The sequence below is a fragment of the Chelonia mydas genome, chromosome 9, assembly GCF_015237465.2.
Source record: "Chelonia mydas isolate rCheMyd1 chromosome 9, rCheMyd1.pri.v2, whole genome shotgun sequence".
NCBI lineage: Eukaryota > Metazoa > Chordata > Testudines > Cheloniidae > Chelonia > Chelonia mydas.
The window spans coordinates 39367746-39387635 of record NC_057855.1 but is presented as its reverse complement, the minus strand read 5'-3'; the positions used below and the strand labels follow the sequence as shown (position 1 = coordinate 39387635).

The 19890-nt window shown below is 41.9% G+C and overlaps 1 protein-coding gene across 12 annotated transcripts in view; it reads right to left on the bottom strand.

Annotated features, from left to right (window-relative positions):
* SPSB4 (splA/ryanodine receptor domain and SOCS box containing 4) overlaps positions 1–19890 on the bottom strand; it is a 309660-nt gene that overhangs the window by 93206 nt on the left and 196564 nt on the right. For 11 of the 12 annotated variants that reach the window (XM_043522644.1, XM_007062475.4, XM_043522645.1 and 8 more), the window contains one exon: positions 17206–18061. In XM_043522644.1, the coding sequence (XP_043378579.1) occupies positions 17206–17899 (694 nt within the window). In that variant the 5' untranslated portion in view covers positions 17900–18061. Of the gene's footprint in view, positions 1–15719; positions 16698–17205; positions 18062–19890 lie in introns of those variants that run through there. The other variant, XM_043522651.1, reaches the window with a different exon arrangement.

Below are 19890 nucleotides of genomic sequence, written 5' to 3'. Positions count from 1 at the left end.
TGTGAAATGGAAAATTAATGTGCTTATTGATGGAGAGGTAAATCATGGTGTCCCCCAGGGGTCTGTACTGAGACCAGTCCTATTCAACATATTCATAAATGATCTGGAAAAATGGGTAAACTGTGAGGTGGCAAAATTTGCAGATGATACAAAATTACTAAAGATAGTTAAGACCCAGGCAGACTGCGAAGAGCTACAAGAGGATCTCTCAAAACTGAGTGACTGGGCAACAAAAATGGCAGATGAAATTTAATGTTGATAAATGCAAAGTAATGCAAACTGGAAAGCATAATCCCAACTATACATATAAAATGATGGGGTCTAAATTAGCTGTTACCACTCAAGAAAGATCTTGGAGTCATAGTGGATAGTTCTCTAAAAACATCCACTCAATGTGCAGCGGCAGTCAAAAAAGCGAACAGAATGTTGGGAATAATTAGGAAAGAGATACATAACAGAACAGAAAATATCATGTTGCCTCTATATAAATCCATGGTATGCCCACATCTTGAATACTGTGTGCAGATGTGGTTGCCCCAGCTCAAAAAAGATATATTGAAATTGGAAAAGGTTCAGAAAAGGGCAACAAATTATTAGTGGTATTGAACGGCTTCCGTATGAGGAGAGATTAATAAAACTGGAACTTTTCAGCTTGGAAAAGAGACGGCTGGGGGAAGATATGATTGAGGTCTATAAAATCATGACTGTTGTAGAGAAAGTAGATAAGGAAATGTTGTTTACTCCTTCTCATAACACAAGAGCTAGGGGTCACCAAATGAAATTAATAGGAAGCAGGTTTAAAACAAATAAAAGGAAGGATTTCTTCACACAACGTACAATCAACCTGTGGAACTCCTTGCCAGAGAATGTTGTGAAGGCCAAGACCATAACAGGGCTCAAACAAGAACTAGATAAATTCATGGAGGATAGGTCTATTAATGGCTATTAGCCAGCATGGGCAGGAATGGTATCTCTAGCCTCTGTTTGCCAGAAGCTGGGAGTGAGTGACAGGGGATGGATCATTTGATGATTACCTGTTCTGTTCATTCCCTCTGGGGCACCTGGCACTGGCCACTGTTGGAAGACAGGATACTGGGCCAGATGGACCTTTGGTCTGATCCAGTATGGCTATTCTTATGTTCTTATTCATGTTTAAATAGTACGGAGACAATATTGTTTTTTGGAAGTAAATCATACATAGAATATATACAACAACATGTGACAGGACTTGAAATCTAAAGTTTCACTATATTCTATCAAATGCTTCCTCTGCATCAAGTGATAACAAAAGAAATGGATTTTTTTCTAAAATCTGGGATTATGAAGGTTACAAAAATTATGAAATCATAACAATCTTTAATTACATGATCAGATACTATTTTCCCCCCCAAAGGATTCCTTCCTCATTCAGAACACTGAACAAACAGTACACATTGAATGTGGTGCTAGTCATTACTTTGTTTTAAACCTCATTTTGCAGTATGACTCATGCCTTATTTACTGCACACTACTGAAATGCTGTTCTGAAGACTGAATTACTAAATTTCTTCTCAAACTTTTCTAGGACACTCGCCACTACAGAATTCAACTACTTCATGGCTATTAATGAATTTATTTTCCCAATGCCTCTGTGAGGTGAGGGGGTTTGTGGTGTTAATGTTGATGGAATAAATGGGCCCAGAGTGAAAGGTGTTACTGTACAGTGCTAACCAGTTAAACACGGCTCAGGATTTTGAATAGAGAGCTTGGCAAGTACAGCATTAAAAATCTTCATAATGACCTACATTATAGAAAAACAGTTAAAGCAACTGAAAGATAAAGTAAGGTTCATTTTAACAATATCCCTTTATCCCTTTCCCTTTAGCTGTAGAGAGGTTCTGTAGGAAAAACGGACAGTTTTTATGATGGTATTAAAGATGGTAATAACTGGCAATGGGGGTGGGGGAAGTGGAGAATGTTAACTGATGGCTTGTCTAAACAAACAATTAGACCATAGCAAGCAAGAGTGTTAATCTACCCCATTAGTCTGCTGAGATCAAACTGCTCATGTGCACCCTACTGATGCCCAACAACAGTTCTTTAGATTAGAGTACTTTGAACTAGCCCTCTTTGAAAAGGGACCAGCCCAAAGCATTTTAATGAACTATTAACATGCATCAGCAAGGTGCACATGAGCGGTTAGACCATTGCAGGCTAAGGTGGGGTAGATTCAAAGTCCCTACCTTCCTGCAGTCTAGTTGTTAGTGTGGACAAACTCAGATATTGTGGAGATGGTGTTGCTTTTATTGTGAAAGTTCAGATCTGCTTCCTTTAAGGCAAAAGGAGAGAAGCACACACAAAATGGGACAGCAAAGAGAGAATGCAGCTTCTGTCTCTGGGTGACTCTGACTTGGAACCTCACTTGGAGAAATACAGGCATAGCACCCAGTCTTTTCAACTATTCCAAGACCTGTCAAACTTGTACCACCGGTGGGCTATTTAGGGCATTGCTTTTATCTGCCTCTCTAATCACAGGGGCTATGAAAGAGATTGGTTTTGCTGGCCAAGCCAGACTCTCATTAAGAAGGTGCGCACACAAAAAAGAATGAAAGTAAGGTGAGGGAAGGAGAAAGGACACATAAAGGGGGTTGGAAGGTGACAATAGGGACCAAAGTCTCCCATCCTAGGTGATATTCAGGATTTAGCCAGAGCTGGTACAGGTGGTGATGTCATTTGGGTCCCCCTCTCTGGTCCACTCCAGACAGGTCATCTCTCAGGATAAAGACAATTAAGGTACAACACTGTCACAATGGAACCTGGGGTCCCAAGAGATGGTGGGAGTTGCAGCCATGATGGTGAAGCTGGCTCCTTCCAGTTCATCAATTTTCCAGTCTGCGTTTTGACCTTCCCACTGATGTCTCTCTTTAAAAGGACCCCAAAAGAGTGGTGAGCAGAATAGCCCATCCCCTTATTATTTTGTCCACCGAATTAGGCCTAATTTCCAACACACCAGTTTTGGTCCATTGATTTCTGGTCCCAGAGTCCTCTGGTTCACCAGACCTTATTTCAACTGTCTGAGTTATCTTAGTAGGCCTTTTTGTTTGGACTAAGCCAATATGATGTCTCCTTCCAGTACTTTTTCCTATCAACATATGTTGTGAGTAACTGAAACATTTTTTAAACTTTTATTTCACTTTCCACAGTTGAGCGGGGGCGGGTAGGACCACAAGGCCCTAATTATTACAAGTGGTATTATCCCCATTTTACAGATGGGAGACACATACATTAAGATCAAAAGTCTCAAGTGCCCAATTTGAGAGCGCTAGGCCTGATTTTTCGTAGTATGCTATATTTTCACTCACAGCTGCTACTGAAATCAATGGAAGCTGTGCTTTTCTCAGCACTTCTGCAAAGCAGTCCCCAAGGTCTCAAGTCAGGAAACCAGAAAGTTAGGAATACAGTTAGTGATCATATGTGAAGAGGTCTATTTCAGTGATTTACCCAGCATCACAAAAGACGTTTTTGGTGGAGAGACAGGAGAGAATCCAATTCTCCTAGGCAGCATTTAACTGCCTTAAACATGACACCATCCCTTCTCTTTCTGCAATGTGCTGCCTCAGTCTCTACATACCTTCCCACTTTTGCTACAGACTAGGCAGGGGCCCTACAGGCAACAATCTCTTTTACTAAACAACCCTCACTCAACCCTAAAACAGGTCTGCCCATGCACGCTGAATGATGAAAGGGTCCTGTGGATAAAATAGTATGTGATCACGTAATTAAAGGTTGTATCATAATGCATACGCACAACGGGTTAGGTGGGCGAGTTAAGGTTCCACAGGTGACCTAACTTTTGAGTGCTTGCCTTTGTAATGCCATTAATAGTCTTTTAATGTTTTTTGTTTTTAAATATATTTTGTAGGATGGGAAAGGTGAAGGCAGAAGAGGATGAATAGGCTCAAGAGAATACAAGATGGAGGCACTGACTGGGAAGAAAGGAAAATAAAGAGACAGAGGGACAAAAGGAAAACTGAAGAGGAACTTGGATGGTTGGGAAAGTGAAGTTGGCTGTGAAGGAACTGTCATGGGGAGAGGTAGAAGGTGATTGGCTCTTTTGCCTCAAACCAGCAGACAGTGGTGTAATGTTATTGACAACGTAAAATAAGGATTCAGGTTATTGTGAAAATTAGAAGTTGTCAGCAAAATTGGGGTTATAGAAGAAAAATGTGTTGGTGGAGAAGAATTCCAATTAGTTGCATAATAAGAATTGCAAATGCCTTTTTTTTTAAATTTATCCAAAAAAACAGAGACTGTTTCTTCACAATGCTAGCTAGTTAATTACTACCACTTCATTCTCCAATTGCCTGTGAGGAATGCTTCTGCACATTGACAATTTTGCATTTTGGCTTAGATACCTTTGTAAATGTTATAAAGGTATCTTTATAACATTCTATATTTAATATTCATGCTGCATAACCTGACAGATCAGCGTTTTCAGTTAAAACAAACTAAAAATAAAAAAACCTAAAAAGACCAGGTGCAGTCATAATAAACCCCTGCTCTATTGGTGTTCTTCAGGGCAAATGTGTAAAGGAGGAATTTGCATTTGATTGGGAACTGAAGGTTTTAACCTCAAGAACACACACGGCAAATTTTAAAACTGAAATGTCTGAATCTGCCCCATTGCTAAAGAAATAGCAGTGGACTCTGCCTCCAATGGGTTTGCCTCCAAGCCCTGAAACAATTCTTGGGGGAGCTGGAAGCACTGTGAGCACCTGCTAACCTCTAATAGTTATATCTGAACTAGGGTAAACCATAGCAAAGGGTGGCTTCCCTTCCCACAGCCACCCAAGGCAGCTCTGAATGGGATGGGGGAAAGATCATGAAAACCAAAAAACAAATTGTGGCTCCCTGATTTTCTGCCCTTTCCCTCTCCAGAATAACTTGGGAGCTGCTCTAACATGGAGCAGTTGGCTGTGGTCATTAAAAACACTAACTACTAATCTTTATGCTTGCTCTGATTCATAGCAACCATGTTGGAGAGCTGTAGCATACAGAAGACTGACTCAAGGAACAAATAGTTAAGCAATTGTTTTTATTCCACCTGGTCAGTCACAGTAGGTGTTGAGTTTGAAGCATGCACAAATGTTTATTAATAGCTCTGTTTCTTTTGGGGAGTGAACCAATAAAGGTGGGCGTAGCTATGCCCCACTTTATATATCGAATAATGTCTATCAGTTATGACAGAATAATGTCTATCAGTTATCAGTCTATCAGAATTATAGAGAATATTAGCATATTTTCTGAGATGCACAAGACACTATCAGAGACCTAAAAAAAGATCAGTGCCCCTTCAGAGTTTACCCACAGAAGTATTTTGGAAATGTGAGAATTTCAGAGGTGGGTTTTGAATACCTAGAGGCTTTCTGTATTTACAAAACACTTCTCACCAACTGTGTGTATTTACCTGCGTAGATGTCTGAATTCCAATACTTGTTATGACAGCCATTGCAACCTGTACAAGGTAAATTAATGGAGATTTTCCCCCATAAAAAACAGAAGAGCTAAATATTCATACTATCACCACATTAATGGTTTACTTGATAACATTTCAAAGTAACTGAATTCCCTGAATTCTGGCAACAGAACTTCCAATGAAGCAATTTCAAATAAATTATCCTAACCTTAAAGCATGTGATTCAACCCTAAATCAAGAAACATCCCAGAAGTCTTGTACATTTAACTCTCAGATCTACAAAACCTTCAGTTTAAGTACACATGGAATTCTGGAGGGAAAAGATCCAGGAGGGAACAAGGATGTTAGGGCAGTTTCTCTCTTGTACAGTTGTACTGTTCACGGCTTTGGGGTTAATTTGGTTTGGTTTTTTTATCCCAAATTTGAGTCGATTTTTTTTTTTGGAACTTAAGAAGGCAAGGAAGAATTTTTTAAAGTAATAATTGGCTCAGATGGACACCAGATTATGCTGCTGACCAGTTGTTTCAGCAACACTTCCCAAAAATCTTGCCAATTCCCATTGCCTCCTGAGTGGTTCAGGGATTTGTATTCAGAAAGATATGTTTTCTGCTGCAATTTTCTTATTCTTATGGCAGTTAGAACCCATTCAATATTTTGATATACAAAATGAACAATTCAGAGTTTTTCTCTACCTTAGTCTGATTTTGTTCCATTTGGGCCTATTACAATTTTTAATTCTGGAATAGGTGTATCTTGAATTAGAATTCACAATTGCAATTCAGGTATGAGTAGAGTAAATTGAAGTTTCTCTTTCCTCATGGAATTACTCTTATTTGAGATTTGGGGTGTCTAGTTAGAAAGGACAAATATCTGAGTAAAATGTAAATCTGAATCAGTTGATGTACCAACCTACACGGAATTTGGAAGAAAGAACACAAGTTGCAGGAGAGAAGAGTTTGGAGGAGACACCAGGAAGTCAGTCTGTGCGTACATGGCTTGAATGCTAGCTGCAGTTGTAGAACCTCGGTAAATAGTTATCTGAATGAAAAGCCAGTTTAAAAAGTGTACCATTCCTCTCGCATTATTATCAAGAATGTGGTACATGCTCAAGATCTTCTGTTTTGCACCAAGTCACCCAATCTGCGTTTATCAGTAGTAGGCCCTTTCATTTCAACCGTTGGGTTACCCAGTTCACACTTCCGAGTAACCCAATGATGCAGGTGTGGCCGTCCTGAACCCCACCTTTCTGTATGCGTTCTGCCTTGGAAGCCTGTTCAGTACAGGGTTCTGTAGCTAAAGATTGCTTATTGTTTCACTTATTTGGGAGGTCTTCATGGTTCCTTTTCAGTGTTGGTACACAAAACAAAAAAAACCCAAAACCCAAAACACCTTCTGTAGTACATCTCTAAAATATTAATTATTATGGTAGATAGAAATGCAGCCTCAGTAGAAATCACTGTACTGAATTCACATAATACACCTCTGCCCCGATATAACGCTGTCCTTGGGAGCCAAAAAAATCTTACCGCGTTATAGGTGAAACCGCGTTATAGCAAACTTGTTTTGATCCACTGGAGCGCGCCTTTACCGCGTTATATCCGAATCCGTGTTATATTGGGTTGTGTTATATTGGGGTAGAGGTTTCAGAGTAACAGCCGTGTTAGTCTGTAGTCACAAAAAGAAAAGGAGTACTTGTGGCACCTTAGAGACTAACCAATTTATTTGAGCATAAGCTTTCGTGAGCTACAGCTCACTTCATCGGATGCAGTGAGCTGTAGCTCACGAAAGCTTATGCTCAAATAAATTGGTTAGTCTCTAAGGTGCCACAAGTACTCATTTTCTTATTGGGGTAGAGGTGTATATAAATCCCCCACCATCACCACTAACCTGTCCTCCCTCCATTATTCTGAATTTTTAACAATGTTAACCAGGATTTATAGGATATATTTATGTACAACATTGACTATTCCCCATTTCAGTATCTGCAGCTAGGTTTCCCAAGATTCCTTATTAAGTCAGATAGCATACACAATATCTCTTAGTGGTCTTTGGATAAACATATACACAGGGAAAGATGTGTGGCTTTATATTTGTAGCATGTTTGTGCATTGAAGTGAACTGTTTTTAGAAGTGTTGAAATAGACATCAATGAATCAAAGTCTGACCTCCAATCTGTACAATCTCAGATGTCAGTAGAGCAAATGAGGGTAGAATTTGGCTAAAGGAGTTTGTCCTGAAAGGAGCTGAAAGTCATACATTTCCTCCTCTCACTCTTTAACCCCACTCCCCTCACATGCCCAAAGCAAATTTGCCAAAATCTAGACTAATATTTTCATTTGCAAGTCTACTATATAAATGTAAGGGGGGGCGGGGGGGAACACATCGTGGAAGTTACAACACATTATTATAGGACTTGCAAAATAGTCTCCAAAGTTTTTGGAAGATTTTAAACCAGACCTTTCAAAGTTGTTTTTCAAAGCATATGAACTGCCTGAACCCCTAAGTGATTCATAAAAGGTTGGAGAGTTTCTGGAAAGAGAAACACTTAAATATCAGAGATAACTCTTGTCTTAAATGTGACTTTGGCAAATAACTTAAAAGGACGCACTTTCTCCGCCGTAAGGAATTACCACTGTGAAGTTTTACACTCAGTTCAGCTTTTCAGAATGAAGGAAATGGATGTAAAAGCCTCCTCGTTCATTCTACATCAATACTGGTGTCAGTGGATCTGTTGATGTAGAGAGTGATTTTTTTTTTAATTTTGGTGCTTTCAACAGTTTATTGACAAATGTACAGCCAAATGATCTGCTCTGTACCTAGCCATGTGCTGAGATAAGGCGGCAAATCTCCTACTGCACAGTTCTCAGGGACATCTCAGTTCAGAACTCCTTCCCAGCACACTGTAGTGCTGAAGTGATTTTCTGCAATAGTTCTATCCATTCAAATATTTGATCCATATCAGTGAAAAATGTGTTTTCCCAGAACTGAGGCTCATAATGCCCCTGAATGAGGTCTCAAATTAGTTCCTCCAAGGTTACATAGGAGCCATGGTTCTGTCCACTTCAAAATACAGGGAAATATGCCTTGAACTATGACCCAAAGTGGTTCACTACAAATCAGTTGTCTGACAGATGGCCTTTCACTAAAGATTCAACAAAGCTGAGCTAGTATGTCCTAGATAGAAATGTACTAGCAGCAGTGGGATACAATACAGAGTAATGCCTACATGACGCCACCGCATATTAATATTAAAGGCTTAAGTAGTTTGCACAGTTTTTGTACTAAAGGCTTAAACTAAGTTAAATAAATAAAAAAACCTCAGTCTATACTACAGAACACTAAATTTAATCTCAATTTCTCTAAATGCAACAGTGGAGAAATTCTGTGTAGATGCTCGATATGCTTAGTCAGCTACTGATTTTAACATTTCTAGATGCTATTGCTCTAGAACAAGCTTATTTAATTCACTTAGATATTCCATTTCTTCTCATTTAGTCAGACTGGTTGCTGCCAGTACCTTCTATAAAAGTACTGAACTAACTTGAATAGGTCTTCAGCGAATTTAAGAGACGCAGGATGAATAAGTAAATCATAGATGGGGATTCTTTAAAGAGCTCACTAAGAGATGAGTTGACTATAGCAGGCGTTCTCAACCTCTCTCTTTCCGAGACCCCTTTCCCCCACCCCAACATGCTATAAACATGCCACGGCCTGTCTGTGCCACAATTGTTTTTCTGCATATAAAAGACAGGGCCAGCATTAGGGGATAGCAAGCAGGACAACTGCCTGGGGCCCCACATCACAGGGAGCTCTGTGAAGCTAAGTTGCTCAGCCTTTGGCTTCAGCCCCAGGTGGTGGGGCTTTGGCTTTCTGCCTTGGGCCCCAGCAAGCCCTATGCAAGCCCTGCTTGGCAGACTCCTGAAACCTGCTCACAGCCCCGCAATGGGCCCCAGACCCTGGTTGAGAACCACTGGACTATAGGAAGTGATTGTCAGCATATATTTCACTGCAAATAAACTTGAGCTTGATCCCCGACTATATCAGCATGCTAAAGACCTTCAGGCTCAGTTATCATTCCCCTAGCTGCTGTAGCTTTTATGCAGTCCATTTGTCTGAACATTTGGCTGCTCAGAGAGGCACACTGAGCAATATAAGAATCTATTTGTGCCACTGCTATAGAAGCATCCTCTTCTTTAGGTACCTTTTTTCAGGGAGACCTCCCTAATCCATCTGAGCAATAAGATGCATTTGAGCAGTCTGAGGTCTAGAGCAAGGTGGAGAGCTTGTAACTAAAGAATATTTATGTCTGCCTGCACCATTAGCTGTGAACAGCTTCATGTCTCAGATAAGGCCCCTTAGGGTATCTGTCTACTCTTCAATTAAAATCCACCAGCTGGCCTGTGCCCGTTGACTCAGGCTTACAGGGCCTGGCTAAGGGGCTGTTTAATGGCAGTGTAGACATTCAGGCTTGGCTAGGACTCTGCGAGGTTGGAGGGTCCCAGAGCCCAAGGTGAAGCCCGAGCCCAAACGTCCACACCACAATTAAACAGCCCTTTAGCCCGAGCCCCGCAAGCCCGAGTCAACTGGTGTGGGCCAACCATGGATGTCTAATTGCAGTGTAGATATACCTTTAGACTGACCAAGCTTGCCTATGCTTAATCTAACAAATGGAGTAAATCCTTCATAAAAAGATCCAAGGTTTGAATCTCCACTCTGGAGCAGGGATTTGAGCTCAGATCTTACTCCTCCTTGGTAAGCATCCTAACCACCAAGCTATTCTGAGGTGGGTTGCTCTCAATCTCTCTTATTTGAGATGTTCCACTTTGTTCAGATACTTATATATATTCATTATGCACATGCGAGAAAGAGAGAAAAGAATGACTCCAGAGCCTGGTGATTCGGCCATTCACCAGGGAGGAAGGAAATGGGGATTCAAATTCAAATTGAATGGAGCACAGTTCACTGGCCTGGAATGGACTTTTCCAATCTGTTTGCAAATTTTGAACATTTTTGGAACCAACCCAAATGTTTTCCTTAACGAATCGCCCACCTCTACTTGATAACCAATTAGAGTAAAGTTCACTGCACTGAATGTGGCAACAAGAAGGATGTGTTCTTGTTGGGGTAAAATACTGTCCAGAAAGCACTGGCACCCGTTCTCCTTACATTTAATTAAAAAAAGTGATTTAGTCTCTGGAATTGAAGAGGAAAACAGGGAAAAATTATTTAATTTTTACGTTTGTTGCCAATTAAAGGTCTCTCAATTTAGCTAGACTTTGTTTAGAATCCTGATGTTCATTTACTTTACAATCTGCTTTTGTACTATATTATACAAAAAGAAACATTAAAACTGTTCACCTTCAATGACACACGTTTTTGCTAACCTATACCCAAGGTCTTGCAATCAGATGCTAGAGCCCAACCACCTCAAAGAGCTTACCAAACCCAAATGTCAGAACCTGTCTCTCATGGTTTAAACTAGTCTTTATAAACAGGAATACACAAAAATCCAGGGGTCATCCCTGGCAGTGTTTCAGGAAAATATTTTAACAGTTAAAGCTGAAGCAATTTTGAACCATTATGGAGACCATCTTTAGGTTTTCCATCCCTTAAATTTATTTGCAGTTAGGAGATTACAAAGTTTTAACTACAAAACTTCCCTGAAGAAAAAGTAGATGAAGAAAAAATAATATTTATGAAGCCCTATTTAGAACAGCTGAACACCACATCACATAGCAACTTTGCCTATTAAGCCATGTTCTAACATCTGAAAGTAACGTATGTGTATTGCGACAAAGTTCCTCCTATGCCTTGGTGGGTCCTACGTTTATTGGCGAATTTTCTCGCCTCAGAGGTTCACGGCAGCCCTCAGTTTGGCCACTTTCATGGCTCAAACCTGCCGTTCACTCAGTTAGCCTCATCACTGTCCAGCATGGGGAAAAGAAGAACAATCCCCGCAGTCTCTGCTGATTCACCTAGTGGATCGGGGAACAGGCCAGAGACCTTCCCTTCTGGTGGAACCTACAGTCCAGTTCAACTCCTCCGGTATCAAGCAGGGAGTTGGGGGGATGGAGGGAACCCGGGCCCACCCTCTACTCCGGGATCCAGCCCAGGCCCCTGTGGATTGCAGCTGTCCACAGTGGCTCCTGTAACAGCTGCATGAGAGCTACAACTCCCTGGGCTACTTCCCCATGGCCTCCTCCCAACACCTTCTTTATTCTCACCACAGGACCTTCCTCCTGATGTCTGATAAATGCTTGTACTTCTCGGTCTTCCAGTACTATGCCTTCTCACTCTCAACGTCTTACACCTCTTGTTCCCAGCTTCTCGCACGCACACCACAAACTGAAGTGAGCTCCTTTTTAAACCCTGGTGCCCTGATTAGCCTGCCTTAATTGATTTTAGCATCTTCTTGATTAGAACACCTGCAGCCAATCAGCCTGTCTGCCTTAATTGTTTCCAGAAAGTTCCTGATTGTTCTGGATCCTTCCCTAGGGAAAAAGGGACCTACTTAACCTGGGGCTAATATATCTGCCTTCTATCACTCTCCTGTAGCCATCTGGCCTGACCATACGCAAAGGTAACGCACCCTATATATCAGCAGTGTGTACCGGAAAAATACATAATTGAATGAAAAATCCATTATACAAGAGATCAAAGACTGAATAAATCTGCATTCCTAATAAAACAGCTGTTTGATGAAGCGGGGAGAAGAGATCATCATGTGCAGATCCTACGTTGCACTCAGCACCCACTCAGTGTAATGGGAGTGGGGGACTGAATCAGAGACTCTGTTATGGTTCCCTGAGTCTCTTCCCAGTCCAAGGCTAGAGCAGCTTAAATGGTTGTTCCAATATGCACCAGCTGGCAACCAGCATCAGCTGGCAACTGTCCTCCAGGTAAAGATGGCCAAAGCGTAGCATGCTCTGGCCACTCTCCTCATCCCTCTTCACATGCTTTCCATGCTGAGATCGTGGGGCAGGGAGGCATAGGCATTTAGCAATGAAATACTATCAGATGGGGACAGGAGGAGAAGAACAATGCTTTAGACCTACAGTACTATGTTCCATATCCAAAGATGACAGAAAGATAAAAACTACAATCAGAGAGAGCATTGTTATATTCAGGTCACAAAGATTCACAGAGCAGAGTTGTCTTCTCTCTTTAGGACACATCACTATCAGAATAATGATGTATAAAGCCCAAGGTCCATATCAAATTTGTGCCACTGTGACAAGAACAGACGTTTATCACAAATATGTAAATCCATCACTTAATCTGCCATCTTTATTCCTTTTTTCACTCTTTGCTAAGCAAGCGTGCTATATGGGCATTGGAGGATTCTAAAATCGTCATCTGAACAGCAAGTATTCAGAGCACTTTTGTGAACAGGACACTTCAGAAGATAAAACAAATAAAAATGTAAAAATGGACTTTACCGTAAAGCCATTTGATTTGTGTATTTAGTGGGTGCATGTCACCACACCCAGGAGATCTGCCTGTTTGAATCTTGAGAATATGAAAAATTATCAAAATATACAAGAAGATCTAGCTCTCCAAAAGGGATGGAACTATGTACCTGTGATCAGAAACACCCTGAGTTAGTCGGCACCTAGCCAGCAGTAAACTTCATTACACCAATCAGCCAAATTGTTGGGCCTAGATAAATATACTCCTAATCCAGTCTATTTTTAAAATTAGCCTTAACTGAGCTGACCCACATTAAAGGTCTGAAAATCCAGCCATTGACTTCCTAAAACCTAAAAGAGCTTTCCCATGCCACTGAAAAGATCAAAGATTTTCTTTAAGTGAATGGAAGTCCAGAAGATTATCCCTCAAGAAACAGGATGGAGGATTATTTCTTCTCCTCCTCCATCATTTTATAGACCACAATTATCTAGCATGGTGTAACTGCATTACCTCTTCCCAGATATGACACTGCACACCATATTCTTCATAGTGATATTATATGATTATGGCATAATTATGATGCATTTTGTACAAGATGAGTATAGAAGCAGTCATTGGAGAAGTTATGATTTGCTGAATACGATTATCCTATTTGTGTGCTTGTATCATTTTTCAGATTAGCAGCCGTGTTAGTCTGTATTCGCAAAAAGAAAAGGAGTACTTGTGGCACCTTAGAGACTAACCAATTTATTTGAGCATAAGCTTTCGTGAGCTACATCCGATGAAGTGAGCTGTACTCCTTTTCTTTTTGTATCATTTTTGTATCTGAAGTTATGAATATTGACTATGTATCAGTATTTGAAATGTAGTTACACCTGGGCAGCACCCACTAGGCAAAATGCTTCTGGCCTAGATAGCGGGCTGTGAAGGCCCTATTCAAGGTAATGGGCCCTTAGGGAAAACAATAGGCCTTAGGAGAAGCTTATCCCCCACCTGGTGAGCCTTCCTGAGAATGCTCCAGACAGCCTGAAATGACTGCCATGACTCAGCAAGACATGCAAGGGCATGTGACCAGGCCACATGACTCTGGACTCCATTTTGGGATGTCTATTTTTCTACAAAATAGTCTGGGAACCAAGTTTGAAGAAAAAAAAAAGGAGGGGGGGCAGAGGGGGGAAAAGGGCTCCGGCCAAATGCTAAAGCTATGTAAGGCAGGGAGTAACATCATCTGTTGTTCATCACTCCCCACACAACAAAACTCCTTGAAACACCTGAGGAACACCCGGCTAAAGGGATTTTTAGCCTGTGTATGAAAACCTGGGGATCCCAAGCTACAAAGCAAGTGCAGCTTGTGCCTTGAGAATCTGCAATCCTGCTTGTATTGTCAGTCAGGGTGAGAGATTGTCAATTCAAATCCTATCTTTCTAGTATGTTAAGCTTAGTTTGCGTTTTTGTTTATTTACTAGGTAATCACTTTCAGTCACTTAAATTCTATCTTTTTGTAGTTAATAAACTTATTTTATGTTTTAATCTAAACCGTAAATTTGAAGTGAAGTGCTTGGAAATCTTAGCTCAAGGGGCAGGGGCTGTTGCATTTCCTCTCCACATTAAGGGGAGGCAAACTGGATAATAAATTCATACTGGTCAGGGGTTTGACCAGAGCAGTATGGTACAACTCTAGGATCCTAAGCTGGGAAGCTGGTGGTTATTTTGGCTGTAGACTGTCTATTGTTGGTCTATGCAGCGGCTGGTCAGAGAGCCTGCATGTAAGTGCAGCTGGGTGTGTCCCTACCTGTGTGAATGCTGGTGGAAGTGTAGGACTGGGAGCAGGTCTGTAGCTTGTCTCAGCAACACAGTAAGAGGGGGAGCCCAGGCTGGTGAGTCAGAGGGTTCAGTGGTACCCCAGTTCCAGGTGGCACCCCAAGGGGAACCCATAACACCTGCTTCTTATCCATTTTGTACCTTCTATTTTTTTCTGCTTCCTCATTTCTTCCTACTTGTGGACATCCTCTCCCTCCTTTCTATCTTTTGGTACTCAGTTGAGTAACCCACAAAACAGCTAAAATGCACACAGTGGAACATAACTGACTTTAACACGGGGTAGGCAAACTTTTTGGCCCGAGGGCCACATTGGGCTTCCGAAATGGTATGGAGGGCCGAGTAGGGAAGGCTGTGCCTCCACAAACTGCCTGGTCCCCTCCCACTTCCCACCCCTTGACTGCCCCCCTCAGAGCCCCCAGCCTATCCAACCCCCCTGCTCCTTGTCCCCTGACCGCCCCCTCCCGGGATCCCCCGCCCCTAACCCCCCCTCCCGGGACCCCACCCCCTATCCAACCCTCCCCTGCTCCCTGATTACCCTGACCCCTATCCACACCCCTGCCACTGACAGGCCCCCTGGGAGCCCTGACTCACTTCTTGTCCCCTGACCACCCCCTCCCGGGACCCCTGTCCCTGACTGCCACCCCCCAGGACCCACCCCCTATCCAACCCCCCCTGCTCCCTGTCCCCCCCCCCCACGGGACCCCCCAGCAACCCCCATCTCCTGACCGCCCCCCTCCCCGAACCTCCGCCCCATCCAACCGCCCCCTTACCATGCCACTCAGAGCAGCAGGACAGGCTTATTGTAAAGCCTGGGAGGTGGGCAGGTACAAGCTGTGCGGGTGTAACTGCAGGGGAGGAGCGACAGCGGGGGAGGGGCTGGGGGCTAGCCTCCCCGGCCGGGAGCTCAGAGGCTGGGCAGGATGGGCCCGCAGGCCGTAGTTTGCCCACCTCTGCTTTAACACAACAGATACTGAGATTTTGCTAATCTATGTGACATCGCCAACATGCAAAACAAGTTGCATGTTTGCAGTGAATTTGTATTTATTCAGTTTCCAGAAATAAAAAGAAGCCAAGTTGTTATAGCACACTGTCAAAAAGAACTCTTTCCAGGTTTCAAATTAATGGCTACAGAACTTTTGATCCTTTACTCTTCCTCCTTTTAAGGCACTCAAAAGTTTCATTTGATTTTTAGCTGCAGTATGCTTGTAAGGGTTCTGCTGATAAGTTTTCTCCCCAATGAGAGTGCTATGTATATGTGTTAAAACGTAATCTTAAACAGGGTCAAGTTCTTTAATTATGATTTTACAGCAGCTCACACATCAAATATAAGGCTAATGAGCAGAGAATTACTTTTGGTGGAGAGAATTTAGAATATCCCATTTGAAGCAAATCTAAAGGGATATGTCCCTCCCAGAATTATTGTGTGTGAGTGAGAGAGAGTGTGCAATTTTTATTAAATTCTTCTTTACAAGAAATAGCCAATAGTCTAATTCACAACGTAAAGTTCCAGGACCAACAAACTTTTATCCAGCTAGCTATTTCGGTCACACACACTATGAATTTATGTTCATGGTTCAGATTGCTGGCCAGCTTGTACAGCCATGGGAACCAGTAAGAAGAAAGTGCCCCTTACCACCTTGAGTGGCCTGTCTGTTCCAATCCACACAGTACAGGAGTGAAGCAGGCTCCAAAGAGCAGCTGCATCTACTCTCTAAACCCCCACGCACGCTCGTCGCCCACAGTGCCCTAGCAGTAGAGCTGTGCCAACACATCAGTAGATGTTTGCTGAACTGGGTATAGGGCTTATTCTGCTCCCGGAACTGCAAGGAAACCTGGAGGTAGGCTGTGATTTGCAAGCCAATCTCCCTTGCACTGCCACCGGAGGAGCCTATATGATCATACTGTCCTTGTTCTGGATAGTTTGTTAATTCATGATCCAGCCTCAAAATCAGAGCTAAAGAAGAATATTAAACTTAATTTTCAGAGAGGGTAACTCATCTTCTACCGTAATCTGTCAAGAATATACGAAAAGGGACTCACTTTCAAATCATTTAAATTTCAATATCTTAAATATATTAATTTCAAATAAACCAGAACTTTACAATGAAAATGCATTAAAAGCTTTCTGGATATTTTCCCAGCCTGCCCATTTTACTGAAATAAAATGACTTTTGCAAGACTGAGATTTCCAGACGTTCTCTATGCCAGAAAACCAAAAATAAGTTAGAGAGACCGTAATTTGTTCTACAGGATTCAAAAAAAAAAAGGTCTTAGGACCTGGGATGATATTTTGACACAATCCACAGCCACACGCTGCTGTCTGTGGAACAGAAGTTAATGGGAAGGAGTTTCATCAGGTTGGATAGTTTTATAGAGGGTATTTACTAACAGCAACCAGGGGTCCTCTGTCCAGCACTCTCCATTTACAATATGAGAAGGGGTTAAGAAGAAAGTTAAATAAAAAGAAGTAGTTTGGAAAAAGTTGAGATATTAGAATGCATATGTTTGATAACACTTACGATCAAGTCCATTGATGTAGCTCATTGTAATTTCACAGTGCCCCCAAACTGCACTGACAACAGGGTAAAGTTTTTTCCCTTTCAGTCCTCGGAAGGCCACTCCAAGATACTGTCCATCTACAATGAAGCTAAGCGTTCCTTCATCCATATCCAAAACTACCAATAAGGAGTCTGGGAGTACAAAAGACTCATCTGGTTCCAAAAAAACAGGATACGTCACCCCAGGTTGGTTTTTACAATTATGATAAAGTTTGTTACGTCCCAGATCCCAGCCCCATGATTCACTATTGCTACCAACCAATGATGTATATCCTACAGAATGTAATGGAGCTTCTGCTGTTGATACACCCACCACAGCATGTGTTCCTCGTTGCCTAGTGGGCCAGTGAATTTGCCAGACGTGTAGGCCTCTTGTGTAGCCAACTTTGCCCCGGATGCAATCTGTGCTTTGGGCAACTGGGTGCCTATGAAAAGTTAGTTTGTCATCTTCCTTTACAAATATATTTAAAGATCGATCTTCATTGTTCCAAGCATGTTTATACTGGACCTCCAGTTGGGAAGGGGGCATATCCAGCAGCATGTCCAGGCGAGCAGGCTTGCAAAAATCTGGTCCCCTCAGCTTTCGTTTAACAGGTCTATAAGGGGGCTCCCTCACATCCACAGACTTTATGCTCCCTGAGATTTTCTGGCCCATTTCTTGGCTGCAGATTCAGAAAGGAGAAAGAAAGGTTGACTTTGGCCCAATGTTACCTCATGAAAGCACTTTCACACTGAGCCAGGGACTCGACAAGCAGACTGGATTTATTTCTCCCGTTTGGAGCCTTTTAGCAGCAATGGTTTCAGAGAAAAAACACTCCTGAAAGAAAAACGAGAATTTTCAGTTAATTAAAGAAAGCCAGTCTCAAACATTTTTGAAAACGTTCTGATCCCAGCTAGGTTATTTTAAACAACAACAAGAACTAACATTTCTCTGCTTTTTGTTCTCTGTCCTGCAGTACTAACCAGACTGCCAGCAGGATATTCTGAGCCCACCAGCATACAGAATACAGACAGTAATTTCCTCCAATTCATAATAGGATACAGACATTCTCCACCTTCTGCCCTTCCACCCATTTAGTCTAGCCAGGGCCATAATGTCTTGTACAAGGCATATATTATTCCCCAGGAATAGGGATTAACTTCATATTCAGCTGCATAACGATTTATTTACTCGTTTTGTTTCATTTTCTCACAACTAGGTCCTATGTCAGAGCTCCCTTTTCTTTCTTACTGTTCCTGCCTTTATATGACCTTACAATCCAAGGCTTTATCTCGTAACAGCAACAAACAATGCTAGTAACAAACAGCTGTGAAACTTGACTTCTTACCTTTAACATACCCTGCCCCTTAAATAAAAAGAGCACAAAACTGTCAAGCTTTATTTTCACTGAGTTTGGCGGGAGAACAAAGAGGGAAGGAGAATAGGAGGATATAAATGCAGTAATGGAGTTCTCCAAGCTATTGAAACTAACGCATGGCAATTTCAGCTCTTTGCCAGCCACCCCCGATGGGGATATCTGGGTCAGAATGCAAGCTCTTGTGCTGTGTGTGTGGTAGTGTATGTAACTGCAATATTTCACTATTTTCAGCACAAAGAAAGGATAAGAAGCACTGCGAAGTACACATAGATTTTAGTATTCTATGCACAGGGCAGGGCAACTGAGCTGGAAGAGTCCAAATATATTTAAAAGAGGGTGTTGAGGTTAATGGACATGCTCAGTAGCTGTTTCTGAAGCTGTATAGGAATGTTTCATTGTAGGCAAGACGACTGCCAGGTCACACCACTCTGGAGACTTGAGCCAATCAGAGCACAAAGATGAGAAGGTTTATAAATATAGGAGTAGAAGGCAGCCAATTAAGTGGCTAACTGATAAAGTCTCTACTGTGAGTTCTCAGTCCCAAAGAGTTGTACCACTTTGTATACAGACTTGAGATTTCTGTTTTACCAACAGCTGTGGACCAGTCAACCAATAACCCAAGGACTGGAATGCTGCTATATTCTGGAGATCCTGATAGTTGGTGTTTGCTGACAGAAGAAGGGAAGGAGACTGATTTTTCTCCCTTTTCTATCACATGAAAATGGAACCAGTGTAATTTCTGTTGCAGCTGGTTCTGAACGGGGGCCAAAAGTAGTTTTTGTTTTTTGGGTATTTTTAAATGCAGTTAATTTCCCTCACTTATTGGAGCAGCCAATCTGTAACATTCCCGATAGCAGAAATATTTCCCTTACAAGTGTATTTTCAAAGAGATACCAAACCACTTCTTACAGCACTTAAGCGCTCATTGCTGTGCCGCTATTCACCTGTAAACTTTCTGGAATTAATGAATAAAATAAAGAGAACTCTCATGGCTAATGAAAATATGCTGGGAAAAGCTTCCTTTCTTTTTTCTTGTATGGAGCTCTGTATTTTTCAGTGAATGCAATAAAGACTGACACCAGACCCAAAATGTCAACTCCATTGCTAGAAAGCTTACTCGCTGAGCCAAAGGAAACCAAAAAATGACCACAAAGATTCGTGGAATCTGCTAATACTGAAGTGCAAGACCATAAAGAGGAGCTGGGAAAATTAAAAAGTACCTTTCCAGCCAGCAGGACAAATTCAGATACATGCACACTTCAACTTTTGTGTGAATTGGGCATGCTTG